This window comes from Bufo gargarizans, chromosome 3 (genome assembly GCF_014858855.1).
Source record: "Bufo gargarizans isolate SCDJY-AF-19 chromosome 3, ASM1485885v1, whole genome shotgun sequence".
In the NCBI taxonomy this organism is placed as follows: Eukaryota; Metazoa; Chordata; class Amphibia; order Anura; family Bufonidae; genus Bufo; species Bufo gargarizans.
Window position 1 is genome coordinate 334,587,604 of NC_058082.1, and position 22,645 is coordinate 334,610,248.

At 42.0% G+C, this 22,645-nt stretch overlaps 1 protein-coding gene across 2 annotated transcripts in view; it reads right to left on the minus strand.

The window, feature by feature from the left end:
• Positions 1-338: 338 nt before the first annotated feature.
• The window catches only part of MPC1 (mitochondrial pyruvate carrier 1), an 84,529-nt gene continuing 62,222 nt past the window's right edge, over positions 339-22,645 (minus strand). For both annotated transcript variants that reach the window (XM_044287973.1, XM_044287974.1), the window contains 2 exons: positions 4,603-4,735; positions 339-742 (listed from right to left, as the gene is read on the minus strand). In XM_044287973.1, coding sequence (XP_044143908.1) covers positions 718-742; positions 4,603-4,735 — 158 coding nt within the window. In that variant the 3' untranslated portion in view covers positions 339-717. The remainder of the gene's footprint in view (positions 743-4,602; positions 4,736-22,645) is intronic.

The window sequence follows — 22,645 nt, forward strand, 5'->3', positions numbered from 1 at the left end:
TCATGTGTCGTCACAGAGGATGAAAGGGAAAATTACTATTTTTGACCTAGGGTGGCATCCTCTGGAGGTCATTCAGACACAAGTAGGTACCCTCCTGTTTTAAGTGCTTCAAAAATATTTTTGCATTCAGATTTAAAAATATATTTTTGCACACAGTGTACAAAAGTACACAGCATCTGTACATGCAGGTTAGCTGTGATTTGCCCGTTTCATCTTTAGTCTTGAAGAAGTTGCGACATCAATATCTATATATATTGTTACATTGTGAAAATGCAGAACAAAATGCCCTAACAGGAGGAGGAAATAGTAGCATAACAAAGTCACATTAAACTCATAGAAATATTTACCTTCATTTATTCATGTTCACTTAAAAATTCATAAGATATGAATACCCTGAATTATTCATAAAGGCTGCAACTTCATTAGTAAGATCATTTTATTTCTGTATATCAGTGAATTAAAACTCTGGCACCGATTTGTTCTCTCCCAACGTTAGCTCACTTGATTTTAGAGTTAACCTGAGAGAGAGCAGTATGTGGGACATGATAAATGACCAAACAGTAGTATAAATAAAACCCTTTATGTTAGAGATGTAGTGGTAGAGAAAGAGTACTGTATTAAGAACTAAATTGCACAGTGCAAATAAACTGTTGACAAGGTCCAAAAGTTGGGTTACAGGCAGGTATTCAAGGATGGTGACACTCTATTCATTTTTGTTTATTCACTTTCTTTCTTTGACATGCTAGAATAAAAGAACATAAAAGTACAAGTCAGTCTTCAAAATAAAAAGATTTTGGTTGCAAAATCATACGCATTTTCCTTACCAACCCGCGGTCACTTACATCTTAACTGTTCCCAGTCCCTTAGGACAAGGTCTACTTCCTGGTCCCTCACCATATAAAATAACTGCTCAGACAGTGACCGTCGGGGAAACGGAAGTGGCAGGGAATCGGTAAGATAAGCATGATTTATTTCTAGGGGTGCACCGAAATGAAAATTCTGGTCCGAAACCGAAACTTCAGGATACCCCTTGACCGAAACCGAAACTGCCTTTTTGCCCAAATACTTTTAAAAGACCCCCCACCCCATAACAGTGCCATCCACAGACCCCCCCACCTCATAATAGTGCCATCCACAGACCCCCCCACCTCATAACAGTGCCATCCACAGACCCCCCCCACCTCATAACAGTGCCATCCACAGACCCCCACCCACCCCATAACAGTGCCATCCACAGACCCCCACCCCATAACAGTGCCATCCACAGCCCCCATTGTACAATTAATAGAAAATAGCGGGGAGGGACTGGGAGGAGGAGCTGGGGGCCGGTGCGTTCACTGTGCTCCGGCCCCCAGCTCCAGTAGTTATAAAATGTTGTACAATTAATAAGCATTCTATTCATGAGGCCCCCTCTGCAGTATTACATTCAATACAGCCACATCATACTCACAGGGCTGTCATCTTAATGCTGGCCGGCCGGGCAGAGGAGCGGCAGCGTCACAACTGACGTCATGTGCCCGGCCTACTTTCTGAATGAAGGAGGCGGCGCAGGCATGTGACGTCAGTCGTGACGCTGCCGCTCGTCTGCCCGGCCGGCCAGCACAGCCCTGTGAGTAGGATGTGGCTGTATTGAATGTAATACTGCAGAGGGGGGCCAAATGAATAGAATGCTTATTAATTGTACAACATTTTATAACTACTGGAGCTGGGGGGCCGGAGCACAGTGAACGCACCGGCCCCCAGCTCCTCCTCCCAGTCCCTCCCCGCTATTTCCGGCCGATATGTAAAAATATCGGCAGAAACAGATTAGGTGCATTCTCGGCCGATATTTTCGGCCGCCGAAATTTCGGTGCACCCCTATTTATTTCATACAATTTTTTTACCTTTTTTTTTTTTTTTTTAAAACCATTTCAAATCAGCCAGACAACCCCTTTAACTTTACTTCATGTCTATTCTTGTCTGGCCTAAGAGCTGTAAATTCTTGTCTGGCCTAAGAGCTGTAAGTTTCAGTGGTTGTCCCCCTGTTCCTGCGCCATTGCCCCATTCCCACCAGACCATTAGTGGTTTGATCCCGTGATCACTACAGCCAATCACTCCAATGCCAGGGACTGTCAGCGGTGGTCATGACATGGGCCACTTCTGACCCGGCTGGGAATGGCGGGACTGTGGACAGGCTAAATTATTGGTACCCTTCCATTACAGATAGAAAAACCCACAATGGTCACTGAAATAACTTGACCCTGACAAAAGTAATAAACAATTTACTGAAAATGCTAATGAAAATAAGGCATTGCTTTTGAACTGTCGTTCAACAGAGTAATTTTAAAAAACTAATGAAATTGGCCTGAACAAAATGATGGTACCCCTAGAAAATAATTTGGCCATTCGGACATGTTAAACTAAGGTGTGTCCTGTAATTAGTCTCACAGGTGTCTTCAAACTTGCCTGCCTATTCAAGCCTCTTTCACACAAATTTTTATTTTTTTTACACATCAGTTCTGCGTGAAAAACGCAGCATGTTCTATATTCAGTGTTTTTCACGCAGCCCTGGCCCCAAGTGAATGGGGCTTCAGTGAAAAATGAATTGTAGTCACAAGCAAATGCAGTGCGTTTTTCACTGATGGCTGCTAAGAGATGTTGTTTGTAAACCTTCAGTTTTTTTTTCACACGCGTGAAAAACTCATCAAAATACATTGCACCCGCGTGGAAAAAACTGAATGCAATCGCAGACAAAACTCACTGAACTTGCTTTCAAAATGGCGCGAGTTTCACTGAACGCATCCGGAGCCAATCCGTCACGCTCGTGTGAAAGAAGCCTAAAGGGTGAAAAGTAGTCACTGTGCTGTTTGCCATTATGGTGGGTACCAAACTAAACATGGACCAAAGAGAGGAGGGAGAGAATTGCCTCAGAAAATTAGAAAGAAAATTATAGACAAACATGGAAAGGTAAAGGCTATAAGACAGTCTCCAAACAGCTTGATGTTCTTCTTACTACAGTAGCACATATTATTCTGAAGTTTAAGGTCTACAGGACTGTAGCCAACCTCGCTGGATGTGGCCGCAAGAGGAAAATTGATAACAAATGGAGGACACTGATGATACAAATGGTAACCAAAGTGCCCAGAACTACTTCCAAAGAGATTAGAGGTAACTCAAAGGTCAAGGTACATCAGTGTCGTCTGTCTTAGGGCTCTTGCACACAAATGTATTTTCTTTCAGTGTCCGTTCCGTTTGCATATGTCCGCATGGCCGTTCTGCAAAAAAGATAGAACATGTCCTATTCTTGTCTGCTTTGCAGACAAGGATATGCATTGTTACAATGTATCCGGAAAAAAAAACATCGGATGCAATACTAATGTCACACGGACGTCTTCTGTATTTTTTGCGGATCAGTGTTTTGCAGACCACAAAATAAATATGATCGTGTGCATGAGCCCTTAGCCAAAGTGGACCTAATGGAAGAGAACCGAGCAGGAATGCACTGTAGCAAATCAGAGAAAAACAACACGGGAATTTGCCAAAAAGCATATTGACAAGCTTCTGAGATAATGTTCTTTGGACAGATGAGACAAAACTTGAGTTCTTTGGCTAGTCACATCAGCTCTATGTTCACAGACTCAAAAATGAAGCAAAAAGAACATTGTACCTAATGTGAAACTTGAAGGAGGCTTGGTTATATTTTGGGGCTGCTTTTACTGCATCTGGCACAGGGTGTCTTGATTCTGTGCAGGGTACAATGAAATCTCAATACTATGAAAGCATTCTGGAGTGAAATGTGCTGCCCATTGTCAGAAAGCTTGTTCTCAGTCGCAGATCATGGATCCTCCAACAGGATAACGACCCAAAATACACAGCTCGAAACATCCAAAAACCTGCTGTTTTTTTCTTATTCCTTTGTCCGACTCACCAAGCCACAAATGCTCAGTTTCATCCTTCAACTGCCTCCTGATCTGTGATAGGGAGAGTGCCGAGGCAGCATGGAAACAACTCCTGACTGGTCAGGTTGATCTAAATCTAGCAGAGCAATGAATGGGAAGATCTCTGGATCCATGCGAGGTACAGGACTGGTTCTAGCTTTGTTAGAGATGTACTATATGATGTCAGATTTTTATTTTTCACATTAGTCATGAGATAACCCCTTTATGTTATAGGGGTTGTCTCATTTCAGCAATAGAAGGCACTTACTAATGTATTGTGATTCTCCATATTGCCTCCTTTTGCTGGCTGGATTTATTTTCCCATCACATTATACACTGCTCGTTTCCATGGTAACGATCACCCGGCAATCAGTTGTTATCTTTTATCACTTTTGTCAGTTTCAAGTTATTTCAGTTTTTCTTTCTTGAGCAGAAGGGTACCAACAATTTTGTCCACTTGTGTAATTTCATATTTTGTTATACTTGCATTATGTCAACCATTTGTTCACCTTTGAACACCGTTTTACAGTTATCTACATAATGTTTGGTCATTCTTGATTTATAACTTGGTTTATAACCTTAGTTGGTGAAATGCACTTAATGTTCTGTTGGTATTAAACACAATTGAAACTAAACAAACTACAGTGCTGTAATGCACAGCAAACAAATAACTTTTCTTACTTACTTGAAGTTGATTAGCCGACCTCCTTGAACAAGTTGTGCACATTCGTTGGTTAAATGACATGCAAACAATAACCAGTTTCTGGGTTGCACTTTGTAAGCAAACCTCATGAACAATAAAGAATAGCAAGTGAGGGCTAAAAAAGAATTAAAATATATAACAATTAGTAAGAATACTGGCACAAAAAAACAACACATTTTCTTACTGGAATATATCACTTAATTTCTGAACACTTAAATCCACAGATATAGACCTTCATGCAGTATGATTAAAGTACACAAATTAGTAGTAGTTGTACTGATTTACACCTACAACTTCTCTAAACTTAAAATATAACATTATAAAATGTATAATACATGTAAATATAAATATATCGCTTTTAGCAATACAATACGAGAGGTAAAACGACTCACTGGTTATCAAGAATAAGGGTTGCTGTCACAAGAGTGTATTAGATTGCCAGATTTTCTGGCAGATGATCACTATCAAGCGTTCCTATGAATACTCATTAGTGATCATCTGGCAGTCTAAGGCCGAGTTCACACGGGCGTAACGTTTCGGCTCAGGATGCGTCCCGGGTGCATTGCGGCAAACCCGCGCGATTAGGTACCTAATTGCAGTCAGTTTTGACTGCGATTGCGTTCCGTTGTTCAGTTTTTATCGCGTTGGTGCAATGCGTTTTGCACGCACGTGAAAAAACTGAATGTGGTACCCAGATCCAAACTTCTTCACTTAAGTTCAGGTTTAGGTTCGGTGTTGTGTAGATGTAATTATTTTCCCTTATAACCAAAATAATAGCATTCTTTAATACAGAATGCTTAGTACAAGGTCAATTGAGGGTTAAAAAAATAAAAAAATTAACTCACCTCCTCCAATTGATCGCGTAGCTGCCGGTCTCCTGTTCTTTCTTCAGGACCCATCAAAGGACCTGTGGTGACGTCAATGAGCTCATCACATGGTCCAATCACATGGTCCATCACCACGGTGATGGACCATGTGATTGGACTATGTGATGTGATGTCACAGGTCCTTTAGCCTGCAGCTCATGATTAAAGAAGTCAGAAGAGGAAACTACGCGATCAAGAGGAGGAGGCGAGTTTATTTATTTTTTATTTTTTAACCCTCAATTGACCTTCTACTAAGCATTCTGTATTAAAGAATGCTATTATTTTCCCTTATAACCATGTTCTAAGGGAAAATAATAAATACAGTGAATAGACTCAACTTAGCAACCATGCAACGCAGGCCCCATAGAAGTGAAAATTGCAAGCAAGTGCGGATTCGGTGTGCGATTTTCACTTCTATGGGGCCTACATCAGTTGTGCATTGCGTGAAAATTACCTCACGCATTGCACCCACGCGGAAATCTCGCCCGTGTGAACCCAGCCTAATACTGCCTCCAAATCAAAATGGTTCCGGTGGCAGATTGCTCTGTGTAATAGCGATCTGCCGCCAACACAGCGCTGCCCCATAGCGATCGCTCCTCCCCATGCCACGGAGGACACTGCTGCATGTAACAGCAGTGGTGTCCTTCACTAGCTATCTGACGATTGCAGACAATCATCTGCAGCATCTGGGTGTCTAATACAGCCTTTACCTTCTCTACATGAAAAATATCAAAGAATGTCACAAAGGTTTTTGTGACAGTAAAGGAGGAGAGCATATTTAAAAGAAGAAAAACTACCACAAGAGGACACAGTTTTAAATTAGAGGGGCAAAGGTTTAAAAGTAATATAAGGAAGTATTACTTTACTGAGAGAGTAGTGGATGCATGGAATAGCCTTCATGCAGAAGTGGTAGCTGCAAATACAGTGAAGGAGTTTAAGCATGCATGGGATAGGCATAAGGCTATCCTTCATATAAGATAGGGCCAGGGACTATTCATAGGATTCAGATATATTGGGCAGACCAGATGGGCCAAATGGTTCTTATCTGCCGACACATTCTATGTTTCTATGTTTTACTGTCCTCAAAGCAAGCAACTCTTAAGAGGTTTTCCGGGATTACCGGATGGATCATGAATATGAGAACGGTGGGGGTCCAACACTCCCACCAATCAGTTATTAGTAGCAGGCACAAACATAAACAGTGTATGGGGTGTTAACACCAAAGCTCTGCAAACAGTGTAGCCATTCCTGGGACTGCAGCTCATCTACCATACTCTCCGTAAAAATAGCTGCAGTACCATAGAACAGCCACTAGACCGTGCAACAGAGCTTTGGTGTTGTGGCTCCGTACAATGTTTACTTCTCGGACCTGAAGCTGCTGCTAACAGCTGGTTGGTGGGAGTGTGAGACCCCACCAATCTGATATTGATGATCTAGCCTATTTATAAGTCAATATGCAAGTTCTATATAACCTTTAAGTGCAACATACATCGTGGATAAAATGGTCCATCTGTAGAGAGCCGATTTTATCATCACCTCCATATTTATTTAGTTAAAGTGAACCTGCACAAAAGTGACAGTGATTATGTCTAGCATTACCTCTGTAGTTTTTCTACCTCCTATTTTAACCCCTTCTACCCCAGGCCAGTCTTCACCTTCTGGCCAAGGCCTATTTTTGCAAATCTGACATGTGTCACTATGTGGTAATAACTTTGGAACGCTTTTACTTATCTAACAGATTCTGAGACTGTTTTCTCGTGACATACTGTGCTTCATGTTAGCTGTAAATTTGGGTCAATATTTATTTCCTTTATTCATTTTAAAAAAAAAATCTACATTTACAGAAAATATGCAATTTTCTGATTTGAATTTCTCTACTTTTAAGACAGATAGTAATACCTCAAAATAGTTATCAATCAACATTCCCCATTGTTGGCATTAAAACAGCTTTGAATTTCAGATGCAATTTTTAGATTTCCCAGAACATTTCCACAACATATTTTTAAAAGGACCAATTCAGTTATAAAGTCACTTTTGGGGGTTTACATAATACAAAGTGCCAATAAATTACCCCATTTTAGAAACTACATCCCTCACGTTTTTCAAAAATGATCTTACAAACTTTGTTAACCCTTAAGGTGCTACACAAGAATTAAAGGAAAATATCAGAGAAATTTTAAATGTTTTAATTTTTTATGCTTTTCCATTTTAATCCTATTTTACCGTAACATAACACAGATTACCAATAGCATTGAGCGAACATGCTAGGCCGAACACCAGTTTGGCTTGAGCATCGCGATGCTCGGCACATTGCAGTGCTCGGCCGAATACCTTGTGTGTTCGAACGTGATGCTCCAGTCAGTGTATTTAAAAGGGAACCTGTCACCTGTACTATGCTACCCTCACTGAGCGTTTCTAAATGTTCATTGTGTTACTCTAAACATATAAATTACACTTTTAATTTCATTTGCAGACGAATTCAATAAGTATTATGCATTTTTGTACTTCCCGCCTTCCCTCATGCAAATTAACATGAGTCATATCTTGTGTGACCAGAGAAAAATCATATTTTCAAGCTCAGACTCATCTCAGGTTAATTTGCATATGTATCAAACACACACACAGAGCTATGGGGACTGGGTAATGCGGATGTGCTAGTGACATCTAGCAACCCATGTCCTCAGCTCTATACACAAAATCCCGGTGACAGGTTCCCTTTAAATCCAATTTAGCCTCTATTTCTGAAAAGTTTCTGCCGGGATTTGAACTGACAACTTTCTACATTAGAGGCCAGGACTTCAACCACTCCGCTATAAAGCTGAATGATAAACTGTCAGAAAAACCTCATAATAGTTTGTCATGTAGTAAGTATGGTTTTAGCCATAATATATTTACATATATTATATATTTAGAACATATAATATAATATATTATAATATATCTAAGGCTACTTTCACACTTGCGTTTTGGTTTTAGTTTGTGAGATCTGTTTCAGGGCTCTCACAAGTGGCCCAAAGTGTCAAATGGCATTGAGGGTGAGCAAATGGCACTGAGGAGGGGGGCTTCAAAATCAAGTGCATTTAAAGAATGTGTTTAATGTTTTTTTTTCTTTATAGCATCTACCAAAGCATAGAATAAATAATCTTTTGAAGATCTTTTGTATTAAAATGTAAGTTTTTAAAATAATTATATATTTCTGATATCTACGTGGACTTTTTAATATAGCGTGTTTATTTGTATTATGTCTCTACAGATGTCTGAAGCATCCGAAAGCACTCACAAAAAAAGCCACCAAGAAGGCGTTGTCGCATTCAGCAAGCGGTAAGTACAAGCGACAATATGATTTTCTAATACAATAAGATTCAGAACATTAATCTGTATGTCTCTTTGTTCTAGTTTTCATCATCCACAAGCTCAGCCCCAGCAGCACCATCCCCTGTTGCGGGGTTTTCACGGACATCCGCATCACCAAGGGGAGGTGGACGTAGCACTGACCAGGACTGGCAGGAAGTATGTATGTTTTAATATAATCTGTGTAAAAAAAATAATATATATTTTTTTAAATGTTTTTAGGAACCTTCAACTAGAGCTGCCAGGCAGGATCCACCAGAGCTTGTGGGAGACGCCATGGCGGTCGGGGATGTGTAAGTATTGAATATGTCGTTTTATTAAATTCCATATTTTTTTAAAAAAAATTTAGATTTAGTCTTCCTTTTTCTTCCAGGGTTTCAGAGTCTCCACCAGTGACGATATGGAGTTTGTTGTCCCTCACATAGACAACAAACTTCTTATTTAGCTTTTAGAGGCTCGTCCTGTGTTATGGTACCACACCGACCGCCTACATGTTGACCATCATTATACCAAGCGGCTCTGGAGGCAGATATGTGATTTTTTATTCACCGGCTGGGAGGATCTCAATGCGGCGGCTCAGAAAGATTGTGGTAAGTACCGCAATATGTATTTACACCTCATGTATAGCCTAACACCTTGATAATATTTTAACTTTTATTTTTTTTCCCAGTCAAAAAGGTTATGACTCTGTGGCGGTCGATCCGGGACCGCTTCAAGAGGGATTATAACAAGGAGGTTCAGGCCCCAAGTGGATCCTGAGCAACCTCAAAGTCACAATATACAGTTGCAAGAAAAAGTATGTGAACCCTTTGAAATGATATGGATTTCTGCACAAATTGGTCATAAAATGTGATCCAATCTTCATCTAAGTCACAACAATAGACAATCACAGTCTGCTTAAACTAATAACACACAAAGAATTAAATGTTACCATGTTTTTATTGAACACATTATGTAAACATTCACAATGCAGGTGGAAAAAGTATGTGAACCCTTGGATTTAATAACTGGTTGAACCTCCTTTGGCAGCAATAACTTCAACAAAACATTTCCTGTAGTTGCAGATCAGACATGGAAAATGGTCAGGGGTAATTATTGACCATTCCTCTTTACAATATTCTTGGGATGTCTGGTGTGAATCGCTTTCTTGAGGTCATGCCATAGCATCTCAATCGGGTTGAGGTCAGGACTCTGACGGGGCCACTCCAGAAGGCGTATTTTCTTTTGTTTAAGCCATTCTGTTGTTGATTTACTTCTATGCTTTGGGTCGTTGTCCTGTTGCGACACCCATCTTCTATTGAGTTTCAGCTGGTGGACAGATGGCCTCAATGATAGCAATCCGTCCAGGCCCTGACGCAGCAAATCAGCTCCAAACCATGATGTCCCCACCACCATACTTCACAGTTGGGGTGAGGTTTTGATGTTGGCGTGCTGTGCCTCTTTTTCTCCACACATAGTGTTGTGTGTTTCTTCCAAACAACTCAACTTTGGTTTCATCTGTCCACAGAATATTTTGCCAGTACTGTTGTGGAACATCCAGGTGCTCTTCTGCAAACTGTAAAGGTGCAGCAATGTTTTTTTTTGGAAAGCAGTGGCTTCCTCTGTGGTATCCTTACATGAAATCCATTATTGTTTAGTGTTTTATGTATCGTAGATTCGCTAACAGGAATGTTAGCATATGCAAGAGACTTTTGTAAGTCTTTAGCTGACACTTTAGGATTCTTCTTCACCTCATTGAGCAATCTGCGCTGTGCTCTTGCAGTCATCTTTACAGGATGGCCACTCCTAGGGAGAGTAGCAGCAGTGCTGAACTTTCTCCATATATAGACAATTTGTCTTACCGTGGACTGATGAACAGCAAGGCTTTTGGACATACTTTTATAATCCTTTCCAGCTTTATGCAAGTCAACAATTCTTAATCGTAGGTCTTCTGAGAGCTCTTTTGTGCGAGGCATGATTCACATTAGGCAATGCTTCTTGTGAAAAGCAAACCCAGAACTGGTGTGTTTTTTTTATAGCGCAGGGCAGTTGTAACCAACACCTCCAATCTCATTGATTGGACTCCAGTTGGCTGACACCTCACTCCAATTAGCTATTAGTGATGTCATTAGTCTAGGGGTTCACATACTTTTTCCACCTGCACTGTGAATGTTTACATGGTGTGTTCAATAAAAACATGGTAACATTTAATTCTTTGTGTGTTATTAGTTTAAGCAGACTGTGATTGTCTATTGTTGTGACTTAGATGAAGATCAGATCACATTTTATGACCAATTTTTGCAGAAATCCATATGATTCCAAAGGGTTCACATACTTTTTCTTGCAACTGTATGCATTCTGCTGCTTTGGGGTTCTTATGCAGGACGCTGGCTCTTAGAAGGTAATTTTTATTATTATTCTTAAACTATATATACACAATTATTTTGCTTTCATCTCCCTATGACAGCAAGGGGCTGCGTGAGACAGAGGAGCATTTTGCCCCTCTGCTTCATGCTGCCCCCTGCAGTAGCAGGGACAATTGTTCTCTATGACAGCAAGGGGCTACGTGAGAGAGAGGAGCGTTTAGCCCCTCTGTTTTGTGCAGCCCCCTACAAGAGGTAGGCATATCATAACCTGGACGCAATAATTCATGGCCTTTTATTTTCTTTTTCTCCACAGTAGTGCCAGCAGCAGTCGGGCGCCTGAACCAGCTCTTGAAGCGGAACCGGCCACCACCCACAACCCTCCTATCTCTCATGCACAGGTTCAGGACAATCCTGGTCCCGCTTTTCAACATACCCTCTCACATTGGAGACAAAATGTGAGGGATATGTTGAATAGCAGGAGATCCGGTCAGAGCCTTCGGGAGGATTATGGTAACCTTCTAGAGCATTGGAAACTATCTTAACATGGTTTTTCAGAAGAGATGAGGCGAGTGTTTGATGACTTGGCACGTCGCCTGGAGGGCCTGGAAAGGGAAATTATGCAGTTATGGAACAGAGCCGATGAAGGACCTGCACACAGCCAAAGAACTCGGAAGTTCAAGCTGCTATACTCTTCCCTGCACTGCGCAGGATCACGCAGAACAAGGGATGACAATAACACACTGCTAAGAGGAGGATTCTGCCAAACAGTGTTTTTGTTTATGGCTAGGTTTGACAAGCTATGGTAGGGCTACAGATGGCCCAATAATGTTGGTGATGCAACAGGACTCACTGATGGACGCACAGAGTCATGTTGCCTGACAATAAAAAAGTAGACAAAAAGGTGTTTAAAAAAAAAAAACTTTTGTAAAAAAAAAAAAAAATCAAATAAAAAATAAAAAACATTATCCAGGAAAATCACTCTGCCCGCTGAGGAACAAATAGGATTCCAAATTACAGTACCTGAGTGGAGGTATACACTTTTCAAAGTGGGTGGACACCTTGAGATATACATTTTCTTTAAAAACAGATCCACTAAACGGAGGCAAACGCAATGTACGGATTTGATTTACAGGCGGATCCGTTTGAACGGATCTGTTTTAAAGGTCCACGTTTGCATCCGTTCTGCAATTTTTGAGACGGATCCGTTTTAAACGGATCTGTGAAACGCGAGTGTGAAGGTAGCCTAAATATATTATGGCTAAAAACATCAGTACTAGTTTCCCACATATTATGCATTTAATATATATCAGAAGTATGATTTTATCAATTTTTTTTTGTAATTACACATTTATTTTGTGACATTTTTTACAATTACAAAAAAAAAATTTTTATATATAAATTTAATTTAGCCTCTATTTCTGAAATGTTTCTGACGGAATATGAACTCACAAGCTTCTTTATTAGAGCCAAGAACTTTAACCACTACACTATACAGCTACATGTTAACCTGCACTGAAATATGAAATGATACTTCTGCTGTATAGGAATACTTACTACATGACAAACTACTGAGATTTTTCTGACAGTTTATCATTCAGCTTTATAGCCGAGTGGTTAAAGTCCTTTCCTCTAACGTAGAAGCTTGTGAGTTCAAATCCTGGCAGAAACTTTTCAGAAATAGAGGCTAAATTAGATTTAAATACACTGGGTGTCCCCAAGCACTGACTCCATATATGGACATAGCTATATATGGAGTCAGAGCAGGGACTTCTAAGCCATGGACTCACACTGGGGGATTCCCTCACTGTACAGCGATCTTCAGCATAGACCTCAGTGGGATCCGGCACCCTTCCCTCTTCAGAGCAGGGGGTGCCTGGTTTAATGCTCAGTTTCCCCCATTGACTTCCATTATGCTCGGGTGCTTCTGTAGAGTACCCGAGCATCGCAAAGTGTTCTACTCGAGCACCAGAGCACTTTGGCTCGTGCTCGATCAACACTAGTTACCAAACAAAATTCAATACTTATTATGCAAATTCTGCAGTTTATATGTGCTTATATGGCTTGCTGTGCCCTATATGGGCGCACAGCAGGGCTCAAAAGGAAAGGAACTTTAGGCATCCGGAGGGCAGATTTTTTTTTGTTAAAAAATAATAAGACATTTTAGTGCCAAATTGTTCAGTTTCAGTAGTAAGGGGTAACTGGAGAAAATGCACCCCATAATTCGTTACCCATTTCCTCCTGATTACAGCAACACCCCATAATAAGCTCTGGCATACAGCAGGGCTCAAGAAGCAAACTGCAAAATATAGATTTTTCAGGCCAGAATTTGCATACATGGAGGTCCCCAGACAGTTGAAACCCCAAGAAGAGCCACCACTTTAGAAACTGCACCCTATACGAAAACAGGTGTCTCACAGAACTTAAAAACCCCTGTCAAAGAACATAGAAGACGACTGTGAAAATGAAAGATTATGCATTTAAAAAGAAAATATTACTTTAGGTGCAATTTTTTATTTTCACAAGAGGTAACAGGAGAAAATGCTCCCCACTATGTGTTACCCATTTTCTCCGGATTGTGGCAACACCACACATATGCTCCGATCCTGCTGTAAGGGCGCACAGCAGGGTTTAGGAGGCAAACTGAAAAATATAGATTTTGCAGACATGGGACCAGATTTATCATTAGCTCAGGTCAGAATAATGGAGGGAAAAAGTCCCCAAAAAATGCGCAAACGCTAAAACTGCACAAATTTGCGACGTTTTTCTGCTCTGCACTATGCTCGCCAGTTTTCTGAAAGTGGGCGTGTTTTCTTATGTAAATGAATCTCTAGACAGAGTTACGATTGGGACTATTTAAAAAGTCGCAAAAAATTTCACTCCAGTGAGGACAATGCTTATCTTATGAGACTTTTTAATAGAACATGCGACTTTTTCATAAAAACTTGCGACTTTCATAAAGATGTGCGACTTTTGTAAAGCTGCTTACTGACTAATAAACTGCTACCGTCAAACCACATTTATTACAGTCTTAAAGGGCCAATCATAAATCTGACTTTGCTAAAACTGACTTTAGCCATATGTGAAAGTGGATTGAGCTGTCAGAGTCATGATAAATCTGGCCCATGGATTTTAGGCGCCAAGTTGCATTTAAAAAAACTAAAAAATAAACTGAGATCCCCAGACAGTCAAGATTCCAAAGAAGTGACCCCATTTTGGAAATTGCACCCCTGTACGGACAAGAAGTGTGATTGACTTGGAGTTACATTGTGTTGTTTAAGTGTTCCCTTTATTGTTTTGAGCAGTGTGTGTAGGAAGGCACAAGGGTTCGTCATTGATAGAAGATACAGTCAGGTGCATAAATATTGGGACATGGACACAATGCAAACATTTTTGGCTCTATACACCAACACAATGGATTTGAAATAAAACAAACAAGATGCGCTTTAACTGCAGACTGTCAGCTTTAATTTGAGGGTATTTACATCCAAATAAGGTGAACGGTGTAGGAATTACAATTTGCATATGTGCCTCCCACTTGTTAAGGGACCAAAAGTAATGGGACAGAATAATCATAAATCAAACTTTCACTTTGTAATACTTGGTTGCAAAACGTTTGCAGTCAATTGCAGCCTGAAGTCTGGAACGTATAGACATCACCAGAGGCTGGGTTTCATCCCTGGTAATGCTCTGCCAGGCCTCTACTGCAACTGTCTTCAGTTCCTGCTTGTTCTTGGGGCATTTTCCCTTCAGTTTTGTCTTCAGCAAGTGAAATGCATGCTCAAATCGGAATCAGGTCGGGTGATAGACTTGGCCATTGCATAACATTCCACTTCTTTCCCTTAAAAAAACTTTTTGGTTGCTGTTGCAGTATGCTTTGGGTCATTGTCCATCTGCACTGTGAAGCGCAGTCCAACGAGTTCTGAAGCATTTGGCTGAATATGAGCAGATAATATTGCCCGAAACACTTCAGAATTCATCCTGCTTCTTTTGTCAGCAGTCACATCATCAATACAAGAGAACCAGTTCCATTGGCAGCCATACCTGCCCACGCCATGATACTACCACCACCATGCTTCACTGATGAGGTGGTATGCTTAGGATCATGAGCCGCTCCTTTCCTTCTCCATACTCTTCTCTTCCCATCACTCTGCTACAAGTTGATCTTGGTCTCATATGTCCATAGGATGTTGTTCCAGAACTGTGAAGGCTTTTTTTTTTTATGTTTGGCAAACTCTAATATGGCCTTCCTGTTTGAGACTCACCAATGGTTTACATCTTGTGGTGAACCCTCTGTATTCACTCTGGTGAATTCTTCTCTTGATTGTTGACTTTGACAGACATACACCTACCTCCTGGAGAGTGCTCTTGATCTGGCCAACTGTTGTGAAGGGTGTTTTCTTCACCAGGGAAAGAATTCTTCGGTCATCCACCGTGGTCTTCTGGGTCTTTTGGTGATGCTGGGCTCACCGATGCTTTCCTGGCCACGCCTAATGTTTTTGCTCTCTCTCTGATGGGTTTGTTTAGTTTTTTTAGCCTAATGATGGCTTGCTTCACTGATAGTGACAGCTCTTTGGATCTCATCTTGAGAGTTGACAGCAACAGATTCTAAATGCAAATGGCACACTTGAAATTAACTCTGGACCTTTTAATTTCAATAGTTTTTATTGAGGAATTTTTCAAGACATATGAGAAAAAAAACAGGATACATTATGGAGTATTACAATTGCGCGATGCAACAGTGCATTACGCCAAAGAATAAAGAAAGTACCATAACAATGATGCATATAAGTGTGCAAGCAACATATTAGCATTACATATACATTCAGCAAGCCTGCGAGATGGTACAGTTAAAGGTGTTAAGGATATCGCCACCTAGTCAGGTCAAGCCCTGAAGCCTATTGAGGCCAATGCATGTAACAAGGAGTGTGTGATTAAGTAATAGTAACTAAGGAGGTGAGCAGAGTGGGGAGTTTGTCCAAGCCCGCCATTGCAACTGGAGTTTGGTGAAACTACAGTTTCCCATTGATATAATTCTTTCATAAGCATACGTCGTGTTTATTGCAGAGATTAATTCACTCAGTCTTGGCACGTCTGGAGATTTCCAGTGCCTCAATTATATTAGTTTAGCTAAAACACAAATTATACAAAAAAAAAAGTGTTTTATATTAAGTCGGGACATTGTTAATGCCTATAAAAAGTAAAACTAGCTGAGGGGACCAGCTGATCTTATTATGAAATATTCGGCTCATCATGGCAGTGCAGGCAGACCAATAAGATCCAAGAGCCGGACATTGCCAAATGATGTGGAAAAGTGTTCCTTTACTACCACAGTCCATCCAGCAAAGATTAGAAACGCCGGGGTAAATAATTGCCAGTCTATCTGGCGTATAATACCAATGTAAAACTGTTTTAAGCGCTGATACAATGTGGGATGTGCATTTGAGATATTTGTGGATCGCCTTAAGGGCCCCAAGCCATTCTGTATCTGTAATGGGTATGTTTAAGGTTCTCTCCCATGTATGCATGGGATGGGAGCGTTTGTATTGGGTCGGGTGTATAGAGTTGTATAGTGGTTTTAGCCCTTTGGCATTGCTCAAAATATAAGGCTTTGCTAGCTTTTTCATTTTTAAACCTGACGGCTGCAAGTTCTGCATGGCGAATCTGGAGGTATTTGTAAAATTCAGTCGCCGGGAGGGCCAAGCGGTCCCTAATTGTTTGAAAATATTGTAACACCCCATCCTCAAATAAGCTTTCCACATTCTGACTCGTGTCTAGAGTCCAGATAGACTAATCCAAGTGTGGGAGTATAGTCTGAAGCATAGATAGGGGTATAGAGGAGAGAAAAGGAGGGCTATCGGAGTCAGCTACAGTGTGATAAAGAGACCAGGCCTTTACAGATGCTAGAATTGTCGGACTCAGGTGTTTGGGAGTGGGGAATTTCCAAAAGGGCAGATGTAACAGATCTGTCAGCAAAAAAGGGGCGGCCTGTGCTAATTCCAAATGAACCCAAGGTATTTTTGTATCAGATCTTGCCCATCCCTTAAGCATTGACACCAATGTTGCTACGTAATATAGTTTATGGTCTGGAACAGCAAGGCCCCCCCAAGCGACGCTCCCTCCTTATAACCTCCCTAGCAACTCTGGGGTGTTTCCCTTTCCAGATGTATTTTGAAAGTAGAGCTTGTGCCCGGATGAAAAAATACACCAACGATTATTATAATGGGAGGCGGGCGGGGGATCGCCTGCCGCACCGCCCGCCTCCCGCAACGCCCCGCTGCACCCTGCCACATAAATGAATTCAGGGGTGCAGGGAGGGTAAAAAAAATTGATTTTGGCAATTTTTAGGTATCGCAGGGATCAGAAACTACATAAAGCGCTGCAAACCGCAGGTCTGAATTGACCTGCAGTTTGCATCGATCGCCGATACGACCCAAGGTGCCTGGCTGTGTGTAACAGCCGGCAATCAGCGCTGTCACCATGTCTGCAGACATGGTGACAGTTGAATGCCATGACGAGTATACTAATCATGGAGCGCTAAGTAGCAGTGCTCCATGACTAGTGTACATGTCATAGGTACAGCAGATTTTCACACTATCTCCTTCTCTGATTGCTTCCCTGACAGGAATTGGAACGATCAGAGAAGGAGAAGCACACAGTCCCTCCCTAACCCCCCCCCCCCCTTACCTGCCCCGATGCGCTGCGATTAATCCCTCTGCAGTATTGGACCAATCACAGCGATCATGGGCGGGTCAGGGCTCCAATACAGTTCCCTCCGGCTTCTCTGGTTGCCTAGCAACCCCAGCACGCCGGCTTCACTGAACCTTCAGCGCTTCGATCCCTGCGCTGACAGTGAAAGCCGATCACGTACATGCACGTGGGGATGCGGTGAGGCACCACATTCCCCCACGTACATGATGTTGCGTGAAGGGGTTAATGACAGCAATGATATGCAGTGGAAAGTTTTTTGGGGATTAAGTTAATTTTCATGGCAAAGAAGGACTATGCAATTCATCTGATCACTCTTCATAACATTCTGGAGTATATGCAAATTGCCATTATAAAAACTTAAGCAGCAACTTTTCCAATATTTATGTAATTCTCAAAACGTTTGGCCACAACTGTACACGTCTTAATCTAAAAGTGTCTTTTTGGAGAAAAATGTGTCTCCTGAGCCCCTAAAATGTCACATTGCAGGGTTTTGGCTTCCCTCCAAAGGCACACTCTTCGTATTGGACTGTTCAGACCATTCGCATTCAGGCTAACAATGAAAATGACCATTATACAGTAGAATAAACATCATTGCAAATTTCACATAATAGAAATTATAAAAGAGATGCAAAGCGCCTCCCAGTCAGGACGCTCGCATCAATCGGACATAGGCAGCGTGAAATGACACAGGCAACATACATGCACGATTTAAACAGAGCTTCCCAAAAGAGAAATGGGAATAAAACATAAAAACTGAAATAAAAATAAAACATAGAAAAAAAATAACCTTGAGGAGCTCAAGGCTCTCTGACAATTGGCGCAATAGTCCCGTCTGTGACCCAGGTCAAAAACAGGTCCAGGGAATATAAAACGGATATCTTTAGTACCGTAATGCGGAAAAACCCTGCACAGTGAACCCATGTTAACGGACTATTTCCCAGTCCTTATGGATCCTTCTTGGAGTAGTTTGTCGGGCTCCTTCTGGTGGAGACTGTGCAATATTCTAGCTATTCAGGATCTTGTGGCTCTAAGCTAGGGACTTGATGATATGTAGCTCCCCCTTATAGGGCACTAGAAGACGAACTGGGAATCCCCAGCGGTACTGAATCTGCTCCCGTTGAAGAGCAGAAGTAATGGGGAGTAAGGCTCTCCGTAGCCTCAGCGTAGTGGCGGATAGATCCATAAAGATAAGAACTTTATGATAAGGAGCAGGAAGTCCTTAATTTTTCCTGGCATGAGCCATTAGTTGCTCTTTGACCTTAAAGAAATTGACTCTGGCGAGAACATCTCTTGGAATAGATGCATCCAGGTGTCGCGGACGTGGTACTCTGTGAGCCCGATCAATCTCCATGTCTTTATTTTGGCAATGTGGCAAAGTCGCTTTGATAAGAGATTGCACATATTCCCGGATATCTTTTGCGGAAACTGATTCAGGGATCCCACGCAATTTAATATTGTTGTGCCAACTCCTTTCTTCTAAGTCGGCCATTTTTATCTTTATAGCTTCCACCTCTGCTTCTAATTCGGTGTGCGCATCAATTAGGGTGCTATGAGACGTTGCAAAGTCCCCAAATTTGTTCTCCGGGTGGTATGTTCTAGTCCCTAGATCAGCTATTTCAGAGCGTAGCGCGGCCACCACCAGTCGCATGTCCTGCAATAAGGAACGCCTCTGGAGTAATAACATGTCCCACATGGTGGTATCAGTCAGGGCGGTGTTGGAGACTGGTATTGCTAGTAGAGCGGCCTCTCCCTCTTCGCAGGATTCCCATCCCCAGCCCTGGGTACCTTTTTGCGACGGTGTCGGAGTGGGTTCCTCAGGCTGACTGGGTTCTAAGTGAACCTGTAGCTTGTTTGGAGAGCTGGCAGGATTCACACTTTGCTCCGGGCCGGTAGCGTTGCTGGGCGTCTCCAGTGGATCTGCTGGTTCTGGACCCAGCACCGGATCAGAAACTCCCGTTGAGAGTGCGGTATGCTCGAACCCACAAGAGGCTGAGGTGGGTGAAGCTGGAGGAGAGCGCTGCAAGTCACACGCTGTTTCATGGGAGGGCTGCAGTTCGCCCTAGTTCTCTGGTTCATGAGGCGGACGTTTCCTCGGCGCCATCTTGGTCGCTGCCTGCGTCTTTAGAGAAGTAGGACTTAGAGAGCTGAGGGTGTATAACCGCTTTTTTTTCCCGCCCAACCATGTCGGTAGCGGTACTGCAGAGGTTCCCCTCCAGCTTGGTATGTCGCTTTAAAGTTGCTTTTAGCAGTGCTGTCTCAGGAGCTCAGACACCAAGCATCCGCGCGTCTCGGCAGCCAGACCACAGCCCCCAAACTCTGGAACTTTTATCTGCTCATTGTAATTGGGATAAGGGAATAATACACACGGGGCCATGGAACAGCTGAGAAGGCAATTGTCCCATTACTTTTGGTCCCTTAACAAGTGGGAGGCACATATGCAAACTGTTGTAATTCCTGCACCGTTCACCTGATTTGGATGTAAATACCCCCAAATTAAAGCTGACAGTCTGCAGATAAAGCACATCTTGTTCATTTCATTTCAAATACATTGTGGTAGGGTATAGAGCCAAAAATGTTAGATTTGTGTGCATGTCCCAATATTTATGGACCTGACTATGTGTCACCCAGGTTCCTGGCCTCGGTGAAGTAAGAGCCGGTATTTTCCGGTGTAAGCGGCAGCTAATGCTGATTAACACTTTGCCATTTTAGTATGGCTGTATAGCTGATCCAGGACGGCTCTTACTGTTAGTCAAAAGTGATGGGTGGGTGACTACTTTCCACGTTCCAGGCTGGGTCTTGACTGGCCTATAAAAAAAAAAAAAGCCAGCAGTGTCAGCTGTGAGTGATTACATCTCTCTGACAGAGGAGCTCTGGCAATCACTGGTGTGGGAACTGAGCCCTGTGCTGGGCTGAAAATCTGAGACCTGTGCTTTGGGACAGCAGGCCACCGCCGCCAAGGTGACTTTTTAGGCTACTTTCACACTAGCGTTCTGCTGTCCGCTCCGTTTGAAGGAGCTCACGAGCGGAGCAGAACGCTTTCGTCCAGCCCTGATGCAGTCTGAATGGATGCGGATCCGCTCAGACTGCATCAGTCTGGCGGAGTTCAGCCTTCGCTCCGCTCGCCTCCGCACAGCCAGGCGGACAGCTGAACGCTGCTTGCAGCGTTCGGGTGTCCGCCTGGCCGTGCGGAGGCGTGCGGATCCGTCCAGACTTACAATGTAAGTCAATGGGAACGGATCCGCTTGAAGATGACACCATATGGCTCAATCTTCAAGCGGATCCGTCCCCCATTGACTTTACATTGAAAGTCTGAACGGATCCGCTCAGGCTACTTTTGCATTAATGCAGACGGATCCGTACTGAACGGAGCCTCCGTCTGCATTAATATGATCGGATCCGTTCAGAACGGATCCGATCAAGCGCAAGTGTGAAAGTAGCCTTAGTTCTACTTAGTGTGAACAACAAATACCAACCTTGCAAAGAGTGTTTTTTGTTTGACCTTATGTGTGAATAAACACGGACACTTGAATTACAAACTTTTACTTTGCCTCTGTACTGCACCCGCTTATCCCAACTACCAGATAGCACAGATGTTTAAAAAAATAAAATGCACTTAAAATTATCCCCAGATGCTGATAGGGAACTGAACAGCACTTGGTGGTAACAGCTCACACGTAGAAAAAGTGGTGCAGAGCTGGAAAAAATAAATAAATAAATATATATATATAAACTTAAAATTTGATTGGGGGGCAGAGAAGGGATTGGAGCTTAGAGGAGTGGGTTAAGCATGTGGAACTGCTTCACAAAGAAAAAAATATATAAAAATCACCAAGTGACCGAACATACCGGAGGGCATAACGGGAGAAAGGAGCGACGCTCAGGGATAATAGTAAGTGCAGTGAGATCCCTGTGCACCGCTATATGTGTCATGATACTTAGTTCACAATGTTTTGCCCGATGAAAAGTCCTCTTTAACCCTTTCATGCCCAAGGGTCATTGATGCCCCAATGTCCAGGTCAAAATTTTCAAATCTGAGATGCTTCACTTTATGTGGTAATAGCTTTGGAACACTTTTACTTATCCATGCCATTCTGAGAATGTTTTCTCGTGACACATTGTACTTTATGACAGTCATATATTTGAGTCAATATATTTCACCTTTATTTATGAAAAAATCCCAAATTTACCAAAAATTTGGAAAAATTCACAATTTTCCAAATTTCAATTTCTCTGCTTCTAAAACAGAAAGTCATACCTAATAAAATATTTATTACTTAACATTCCCCATATGTCTACTTTATGTTGGCATCATTTTGAAAATGTCATTTTATTTTTTTAGGACGTTAGAAGGCTTAGAAGTTTACAATTTTTAAGAAAATTTCCAAAACCCACTTTTTAAGGACCAGTTCAGGTCTGAAGTGACTTTGTGGGGCTTACATAGTGGAAACCCCCATTGTAGAAACTACACCCCTCAAGTTACTCAAAACTGATTTTAAAAACTTTGTTAACCCTTTAGGCGTTCCACAAGATTAAAAGGAAAATGGAGATGAAATTTCAAAATTTCCAATTTTTGGCAGATTTTCCATTTTATAATTTTTTTTTCTTTAACACATTGAGAGTTAACAGCCAAACAAAACTTATAATTTATTAGCCTGATTCCGTGGTTTTCATAAACACCCCACATGTGGTCGTAAACTGCTGTACGGGCACACGGCAGGACGCAGAAGGAAAGGAATGCCATACGGTTTTTGGAAG